We start from the raw sequence: 10,221 nt of genomic DNA, 5'->3' as shown, positions 1-10,221 counted from the left end.
TTTGACTATTGTGAATAATTCTACATGTTGCCATCTGTTTTAGTATTTGGTAAATAGTGAAATTTCTTAACCATTTAAGAATCTTATATTTAGTGTGTTGAAAATGACGAGATTTTTCAGCAGAGGCAGCCTGTTTTATATTTATTCATTTATTTATTTTGTACTGGGAATCTAACTCACCACCTTGCGCTTGCCAGGAAGGCCCTTCAGCTCCTGAGCTAAATCGCCGGCAATAATTGACCTTCTATTTTTTAAAATTTTCTTATGTTTTTTGGTACCAGCCATCAAACCCAGGACCTTGCACTTGCCAGGCAGGCCCTTAAACCACCGAGCTAAATTTCTGACTTGAAGCAGCCTGTTTTTATATTGTTATTAACAACTTACAAAGGCAAAAGTTTCTCTATATCCTCATAATTTTTTCATTTAATTTTATGGCCATCTAGTAAATTTGGATTACTATTTCATTCTTATTTAATCTGAATTTCCCCAGTGGATAATGATCTTCATCATCTTCTCATGTTGCATATTTGTATATTTTCTTTGACAAAATGTCCTATCAAGCCCTCCTTGGAATCTGTTGCTGTTGTTGTTGTTGACTTGTATTCCTTTCACCCATATTTTAAGTAACCAAACATTTTCAGAAATATGTTAGCAAGTATTTGTCTGGTTACTTGTGTATTTTCATGCATAAACTTTAGTTCTTATTGACAAATAATAGTTATATATAGTATCTATGGTTCAATGTTATGTTATGATACCTGTGTACATTGTGAAATGATCAAAATCACACTAATTAGTAAATCCATCATTGTGCTTAATTTTTTGTCAGGTAACACTAGAAATTTGCTCTTTTAGCAATTTTGAAATATATAATATATTAGAACTGTAGTCGCCATGCTGTAGAGTGGATCAATATGGCATACTCTTTTTGCCTCACTGAAGTGTGTAACATTTAAGTAAAATCTTCTCTTCCTGTCCCAACAACACTAGTCATTTTTTAACTGTGCATTCAGTGATGTGGTGATGATCTTTAATCCACATTGCTATCCCATTGGTTCTTACTCCAATATTTATTATCTGTATTGTTCTACTATGCTACTGCCACACCATTTTTGAATATTGTAGATTTGCAATATATTTGGAAATCAAGAAGTATCAGTTTTCAAATTTTAATAAAAAATGTCTCACAATTCAGGTTTCTGTACAAATTAACTTAAACTGTGGATTGTGTATCCATTTATGAAATCTAATAACTGTTGATGGAATTTTGGTAAAATTACACTAAACCTGTATATTACTCTGGGTAACACTGACATTTTATGAATATCGAGTCTTTACGTGCAAGTATATAAAACATTTTTTCCATTTTCTTAGTCTTGTTAAATGCACTTCAGGGATGTTTTATAATTTTCTGTACACAAACATTTCACTTATTTGGTTAAATTATTCCTAGGTATTTTGTTATTTTACATTACACTCTCTCATATGTGTTTTACTATTCCCACTATCCTTCCCCAGGTGAGTAACCCGGTCACACATTCATTGTTTTATGCAGTAACTAAACCGTCGGTCTAATATATGGAAAGCATCATAATCTGGAGCATAGGTGCAACTTGCAAAAGAGAACACTAGCTGAAATGATGAATAGTATACTAAGGTGGAGATTTTTCAAGATACCTCTAATATCACGGGATCATAAACTTTTTCATAATCGTATTATCAAAAAATGGCTTTTCCTAGATTCTACGACAAGGCATTATTTTAACATTTCCCCCACTCTAGAGCTGTTAAACTGATTTCAGACTTTTTTTTTTTTCCGTGACAATTACACTTGCCTTGACAAGTCTTTAATTTTATGTACCTTTCTTAAAAATAAAGACAATATCTTTATATTTCTATTTCTAGATGCTGGAATAGTATGTTGAACATGGTTGCTGTCTGGTCCAAATCTGTTTAATGAAAACTAAGAAAAGGACAATGTTGGTCATTCTTTCTCAGGATGAATTTTATGCAGAAGACACAAGGAGACAGCTTGTGCCTCTTTCTTACATTCTCCTGCTCACTGTTTAACTCCTTATGTGTTCAGTGCTCTGAAACAGCATCATGGCTATAATCCCCTCTTCCTTTTCTTTCTTCACCAAAGTTTTAATGACCCTGAGTGTCTCTGACACTAGATTCTCGGGACCAGAAGATGCGTGCCATCCTCCATCGAATCTGTTTGGTCTTAATGGTGTAAACAACTGGATTGAGCACTGGAGGTACAAGAAAATGGAGATAAGAAAGCAAAATGCTGATGCAGGGGAACGCTCGCTTCCCAAATCTGTGAATCATGGAGAGGCCGATCATAGGTGTGTAAAAGAGCAGCACAGCACAGATGTGTGAGACACAGGTGTTGAGGGCTTTGAGGCGCTCAGTCTTGGAGGCGATGGACAGCACTGTCTGGAGGATCAGCAAATAAGAGAGGACAATGAGCACCGAGTCCAAACCCAGAGTGGAGATGACCACAAACAGGCCATAGGCGCTGTTGACACGGGTGTCAGCACAGGCCAGCTTCATGACATCCGGGTGCAGGCAGTAGGAGTGGGATAGCAGGTGGTCCCAGCAGTAAGGCAGTTTCTTCAACATGACAGGGGCCGGGATGTGCAGACAAACACTTCGCACCACAATGGCCAAACCCAGGGTGGCAATGCGGGAGTTCGTTAGGATGGTGCCATAGTGCAGAGGGTTGCAGATTGCCACAAAACGGTCAAAGGCCATGGTCAGCAGCACAGAGGACTCCATGATGGAGAATGTATGGATGAAGAAGAGCTGGGCCAGGCACACGTCCACCGCCACTTCTCTGACACCCAGCATGTAGATGGAGAGCATGCTGGGCAGTGTGGAAGCAGACAGGCCCAGGTCAGTCATTGCCAGCATGGATAGAAAGTAGTACATGGGCTGGTGAAGGGAAGGCTCTGAGCTCACCACCCACAGGATCAGGCTGTTCCCTGCCAGAGACGCCACATACATGGCACACAGAGGTATGGAGATCCAGACATGCACATCCTCCAGGCCTGGAAGGCCCTTGAGGAAGAAGGAGGTGCCAGTGTGGTTGGAGCAAGGCATGATGTTCCTGGGAGTCATTGTTCCCTGCAGAAACACAGACCCAGCCTCAGATGAGCTGCTGAGTTAGAGCAAGTGTAGACCATCACTGTGCAAATTACAAAGGCTTCCCAGTGGCTTCTAAAATGGTTTTCTATATTTTTTGTTGTTATTTGTTTCGATATGGTTTTCTTAATTTGTTTGTAGTATTGAGGATTTAGTCCACAGCCTTCACCTTGTCCTCGGCTCTATCCTGTTCTTTTTGTTTGTTTGAAAATTTCTGACAGGATTATCCTATTTACTAAATTTTATAGATTGGGCTTGATTTTGTGATCCTTTTGCGTCAACTTCCCACAATTCTAAGATTACATAAATGCACCATCCAAAGATTTTATAGACTTAAATTTAACCCAGTATTCTCTAGGTTCAAAAATAATATTTATATGAAAGTATATTTGTGTAATGCTTAGAAATAATCTTTTGGATTCAATAAGCTTGGTTCAAGAGCCCCAAGATGAAATTTAACCTAAATTTCCTGAGTTTGATTCCCTCACAAACATACACACACAAAAATGCAGGCTTTTCAATTCAGTGAATATAAGAATTTTCCAGAGGTGTACTTTTCATAAGTAAAATAATGCAAAACAGACCAATTTCCCTTAACACGTGGACTCACTGTGTGAGCACATATAAAGGTATTCACATGTTGGAGATCACTACAAAGTATCTCTGACAGGATTTAAAATTAACTAATTGGCTTTCTATGTTTATCTGTGAGTCTGTCTTAGGCCTAGGCCCCTTGCCTGGCAACAGTAACTCATTCATAGTAAGCGAACCTCTATGAATCACTGGTCCTGGCTGAGGTCTGTAGTGGCCTGTCAGGCCAGAGATACCTCAAAGGGCAAGATAAAGCCACAGCTGAGGACACCTGGCTGAATTTACTACTGGAGAAGTCATTGAAGTGACTCCCAAGATCCTGCTCACTTCCTGTGCTTTCCTCAGTTTCCCTGCTCTTTGTTTGGAACTAATAAATGTGCAAAATCCAGAGAAGTCTCTGTCTTAGCCCTCAGAGTTTTGAACTGGGCTAAAAGGTTTTGATCCTCCTGGAGCCCTAAAATCATACCACTTGCCTCACTTATTAAATCGTTTTCCATACACTCCCTTGGGAGATTGGGGATCTCAATCAGAATCCAATATTCCTGTATACAATTTCAAATGCCATGCTATGACAAAACTAATTTATGTTTTATCCAAATATCACCAGGGGTTTAGCTCAGTGGCACAAGCAGTTTCCTGGCAAATTCAAGGTAGTGAGTTCGATCTCCGGGGGTACCAAATAAATAAATATAATTCACTCTTTTATTAGCTGTGTGTGTAATCCATTATCAAAACTGTTTCTTAACTCATAGGTTATTGAACAGATACCTTAAAGCTTATATGTAATTACCCAGTGTTATAAACAACAAGGACAAAAGAAGTATAAATACCTTTTATATTCCAATGGTATGTGAATCATTTGCAAACTAAGTCTCATCTGAGTATAGAGCCCTTGATTTCTATGCATTTTTTGTTTTGAACTTCAGTCACAGTTTTACTTGTATTGTCTCAACTGAATTTAATACACTGTTTTGCTATATTTTGAGAATACATTAAAAGATAAGTCAGTTGGAATCTTTCCCCTTTTTCTCCTCACCATAAACAAAAACTAGAGATTTTTGGACTTTTGTTTGAAAATGCAAGTATGATTGAACAACAACCAACATAACAATTTAAATTTGAGATATCTTACTTTTTCATATATTCAGAATTTGGTGGAGGACTTTTGTGGTTATTTTTTTTTTGTTTATGCTTCTTAACTCAATGTTCTTAAACAAAGTAGATTTTTTTTAGCTATTTCCTCCAGTTTGCATTAGGATACATAATTTGGTGTTCATCCCCCTTTGAAAGTAAGTTCTTATAATAAATTATGTGTTTTTAATCTTCAGAAAATGGTATGTGCATCTGATTACATTTTTACTGCATTTGAAATGCTTTATCAAGACTTTTTAATAAGAATCATTTTAAAACATTTTAAGATGCTGAAAGATCAATCTTTCCATACTAAGAAACTTTATATGTTGGAATTTAAGTCTATAGTTTCATCACTTGAATTGAACACAGAAGCCTCAGGAGTGAGAGCAATGCTTGCTAATTTCATCTTTGCCTTCTGGCTAATGAGACTCGCAACTGAAAACAAACATGATCTGCTAGTGGACAGTCTCTAGATATCAACAAAATGTACTTAAATTTCAAAGTAATCTTGTAACCCCTTTTGAGTTTCCTGTTTACATCTAACTTGCCACCTCCAATTTAGATACTTACAATTTTGTTCAATAAGGAACTTGTTCTGTTAACTGTTTTAGATGCATAATTTAAAGATTCTACTAAGAAAAAAAAAAACAGGCTATATTATTTGACATATGTGAAGAAAATAAAGCAGTTTGGAAAGAGCAGTGAACATTACATTAGATTGAAAGTTAGGGAATAATTCTCTGGGAAAGGGATGCTTCGGTTAAGAAAACACTGGCATCAGAATCAATACACTCATTTAAGAACTGTGCCTCACCTGACAAAGTAGAGGTCAACACCCTACAGTACTAAATATTGTCTGTAAATACTTGGACCCTGGACTAGTCACACAACTGAGCATGGGAACTTCCACCAAAGAAAATTCATTAGATTACTTTCAACCCCTAATAAAATAGGATTTCTTGAGTGGAAGCCTAGTGTTTAGTACTTCAACAATCCCTCAAGGACAGTTTAATGCACACCAAAGTCTGATAGCCATGCTATGCATCATTAAGTGTAATTTTGCTCTGCAAACAGTTTCCTGCAATATAATTGAAGTCCTGTGGAAACAAGAACATTTGGAAAATGTTCAGGTTATCAGCTGAGAGGAAGGCCGACTCAATACAAATCACTGGCGTGATTGCAGCAAACATGCTCAGACACAAACAGAGTCTTTGACTGAGATTTTCTAAAAGATTTTATTGTAGCATTACACCTCATAGGTAATAAAACGTAGTGATAGATAAGCTTACTATGGTTTTCTGATGACTTTTGTGAAAGTATCGAATTGTTAATGAGGTAACCTAAATGGCTGCTAAACTTTCCTGTTGCAAGTGGATCAAGTTGTTAGACCCCTTCTTCAAAAAGCTTTATGAATTTCTTGCCATTATGAAATAAGACAAAGAAATATCTGAGAACACTGCCTGAGAGAAACTGGCTTTTGAGTGAAGGACAGGAATGCTCTCCCTCCCTGAATTCTTCATGTTGCAGTCACCCTGAACTGTTTTCTTAACAAAGAAACTCAGACATCTGTCATTAATAAACTTAAAGTTCCCTTGATTCACTACATGTCTATGATGAACGTTAAGCCAAATGCCCATAGAGTAAACTGAGTCAGATTCCTGAGTTTACTTCACTTAGCCATCGAAGACGGATCCTTGAATAAAAGGGAATGAGCTACTCCTGTACATGTGGAGTCTTTTACTTCTGTATCAGTTTATTTCAGATGCTTGCATGAGTATGTATGTGGGGGGTTGCTGTTTATTACCATTGTTTTAAGTATATGAGTTCACTAAAGGGATGTAATGAAAAGAAATAGAAAAACTTATTTCAAAATGCAGGACATCTAGTTAGGTCTTCAGCCCAGAAACAGGATAAGAAAACAGTGATTGGAGAAAACTTAGACTTAAGCTAGTTATTTCTCCAAAGTATTAAGAAAACTCCGTGGGGTTCCTGTTTTGGGGAACCACTGCTTTTGCAAGCTCATAGATTTTGCAAGCTCACAGACAGTAGGTCTGTACCGTCATAAAGCAGAGAAGGAGGAAGCCACGCTGAATCTTCTAAAGTTCATTTTCTTATCAACCACAACTGAATTCACCACAGCAAAAATAAGAGCTAATATTTTCCGAGACAGTAAGTGGAGAATAATGAGAATATGAATTTCATGTTCACAAAGGAGTTTCCTCTCACATTATGTACATATTTACACATATGATTCCATGCAAATTTGTTTTCCTACATCTAAAAGAAATTGTTTAATTACAATAATTATTATATCATATAATTGACATACATATAATTATTGATAAAATAAATTGGTAAAAAGAATTCTTAGCATTTTATGAAGTTTTTAGGAAGTGAATACTAATGCTGATATTTATCCTTTAAGTTTCCCCCTTGTACTTACCATGAAAAATGTAAGAAACGTTCAGACAGATGATTATTCAAAGATTTACAAAGAGTTGCAGTTAATCTTGATCACCTATAGTCTATGACTCAGATAATCTTTCTTTCACTTTCCATTTTTAAGAAAAAGAAGCTGCACTGTCTCAATTCAGCAGCTCCCATGTCACTCTGTTCCTTACACTTTCCCACTGTTCTCTCGTGAGGGACATGGAATCAGTCCTCCTAAAATTCAGGAGAATACACGTTAGACAAGAGGAATTTGCTAGTGAGTTACTAGTTTGGCCCCTACTTACGTGTGTAAGTAGATTTATTTTATGCCATCTAGATTTATTTTATGACAGCACTTTTGCAGCATTCTTCAGAAAAGTCATCTGTCAGCTCACTGGTGGTACCTGGAGATAGAGTCACTTTTCTCTCTCTAAATCTTTAATGTAAAAGTTTTTAATTTTAAACACATAGATGTGTTGAGCGAATAGATTTGTGACAAACACTGCTTTTTTTCATGGTCGTAACTCAGATATTTTAGCACTGTTCTTAAGTGATCACTAGGAAAAATGCTGACTACTTTCTTTTATAAGCCACATATGATTATTGACTCACCCACAGTAAGACAAGAACACAGAACATCCCTGCTCTGGCTCAGGACTCCAGTGACAGGCAGTCTCCAGTGAAGACCAGTTTTACAGCACATGGACCAGTGCTGCAGTTCCATTCCCTGTGGACACCAGGGGCATCATGTGCTTCATTGCAGAACTGACGTTAACCGTGTCACTGCTGAACACATATTGCTGTAGCCAAAGAGATGCTGTTGTCATTGGGAATCGCTTGACTCTGAAAATCTTTTCATGTCCCTATTTCCCTGACAGTGTGATTTAAAAAGTAATCGGCAAGTTTGAGAGTTCTAGCTTCAGCTTCAAAAAGACCCAAAATAATAATAGTTTCTACTGCTTATAACTACATGAGATGCATGAGATTTTGAACCATTTACTGTTTATGTAACACACTCACTGTCATATAATATCTCTTTAATATTCACAAATGTTATTTATCCTATGAAAGATTTTTCCCATCTGAAATTTGTACAGTTAAATAAACTAATTGTTGTGAGAAAATACAAGCAATGAAATACTAGTCAGCCATAAAATATCCTTTCACTTGAGACAACAGTGAAGAAATTAGAGATCATTATGTTAAGTAAAATAAACTGACATAGAAACACAAGTGCCACATGAGCTCACTCGGATGGAGCCAAAATGAAACTAACTGACTTCACAAAAGGTGAGAGTAGAAAAGTGATTTCCAGAGGCTGGGAAGAGCAGTCATGAGGGTGAAATGGCAGAATGGTGCTGTACAGGGACAGATTTAAAGCTCTATGGAATCAAGATATTTTGGTTTGTCCTTGCCACTTGAGATGAGTATACATAGCAGTAATGTACTTAGAGATAAAGAAAAAGGAAGAATTTTGAAAGCTTTTGCCATATCAAAATGATAAATGTTTAAGAAAATAAACTATGCTTAAACCAGTGTAAGTATTATAGAATGTATTCCTCTTAGAAACATAACAGGGTAGCTCATTAATAAATACAACAAGTTTTTGTTTTTTGATTTTTTTTTTTTTTTTTTTTTTTTTTTTTTGTTAGTGGGGAGTGTTTGGGACAGGATCTTGCTGTGTAGTTCAGAATGACCTCGAACTCACTACATGGCTAAGGCTGACCCTGAACTTGTGGTGATTCCTGCCGTGGCTTTAGGAGTGCAGGGATTACAGATGTGTATAACCACACTCAGCTTAATAGGTAGAATTTTTAAATTTTATATACTAGTGAACATAGCATTAATAGACCTAGCACAATACTTAATTTCAAGTAACTAGCTATTATTAATAGCTAACTAGTTATTATCATTTCATAATGCTTTGAATATGTAATATAATTATATGGGAAAATTTTATAGTTTCTCTGAACAGTAAGCACTTAAAAAATCATTGCCATTATTAACTTCACGTAAGTGCAACAGAGAAACTTTTGTTGCATCATAAATAATAAAAATTCAATAAGACCTTTATGTCTCCAACTTTGAGAACATAGCTCTCTCACTAAGAGAAATCTCAAAATTAACCACAGAATTTAAAGGGTGACAATTTACAATACTCTCAAAAATGTTTTGCAAATATTATCTGTTTCAAAGTAGAAATCTAAAACAGAAGTGAAATCTCAGTTTTAGTTACAGAAATACTCCTTTGACAACTCCATAACTGTGTATTTAAGAAAGGAGAGAGGCCTCAAAAGATTTCTATCTCATGATTTATATTGTAAAGAGTAATAGATACTGAACATGTTCTATCAGATGAGGGACTCTAACCCTAAGAAAATGTGACTGTGTCACACACTGAGAAACAGCACAGAGCTGCAATTCCTCGTATTAAAGGAAACAAGAAGCCAACTTCGTATTTATCTGGGATTCCTTTCTGGCAAATTTTGCAAACTCAGACAGAAACCTTGATGCATACAGACTGAAAGAAGTGTTTCTCTTAATGGAAGGAGAGGATAGAGATTTACTTCAAATAGAATGAGATGATGCACCTCTGTGTAGGAAGGAGTTGTCAGAGGGAGGAGTTTTAGAAATTCCTTTAGGTTGCCATCTGAGTTGTTCACTAAATACTCACCTGCACATTTACAGTGCCACATTTCAGAAAGTTCAACAGAGGCCCTCACTGGAGGAAGGAATCAGCTATTTTAGTGCGTATTGCAGTAAGATGATGGAGTTTGAACAATTTAGGGAGAATAAATTTCTTTGAATGATTAAAAATTGATTTGCAAATCCCCAATTGGACAGGATACTCCACAAGAGTAGTGCTTTTTAATATAAGGCCTAAAATTAAACTGGATTCCCAAATGCCATTTAGACATC

The 10,221-nt window shown here is 36.4% G+C and overlaps 1 protein-coding gene across 1 annotated transcript; it reads right to left on the bottom strand.

The window, feature by feature from the left end:
• Nucleotides 1-2,112: 2,112 nt before the first annotated feature.
• Nucleotides 2,113-3,233, bottom strand: LOC100730888 (olfactory receptor 51G2-like). The gene has a single exon (XM_003465374.4). It carries the CDS (start codon nt 3,121-3,123, stop codon nt 2,146-2,148), a length of 978 nt encoding a protein of 325 aa, XP_003465422.4. The 5' UTR covers nt 3,124-3,233; the 3' UTR covers nt 2,113-2,145.
• Nucleotides 3,234-10,221: the final 6,988 nt, after the last annotated feature.

The sequence above is a fragment of the Cavia porcellus genome, unplaced genomic scaffold (assembly GCF_034190915.1).
Source record: "Cavia porcellus strain 051 isolate PalLab524CR breed Dunkin Hartley unplaced genomic scaffold, mCavPor4.1 scaffold_9, whole genome shotgun sequence".
NCBI classification, from domain to species: Eukaryota; Metazoa; Chordata; class Mammalia; order Rodentia; family Caviidae; genus Cavia; species Cavia porcellus.
This window is presented reverse-complemented; position numbering and strand designations above follow the sequence as displayed.

Bases quoted from the DNA above. Each gene is read 5' to 3' on its own strand.
- LOC100730888 (XM_003465374.4), bottom strand. From the start codon at position 3,123: ATGACTCCCAGGAACATCATGCCTTGCTCCAACCACACTGGCACCTCC.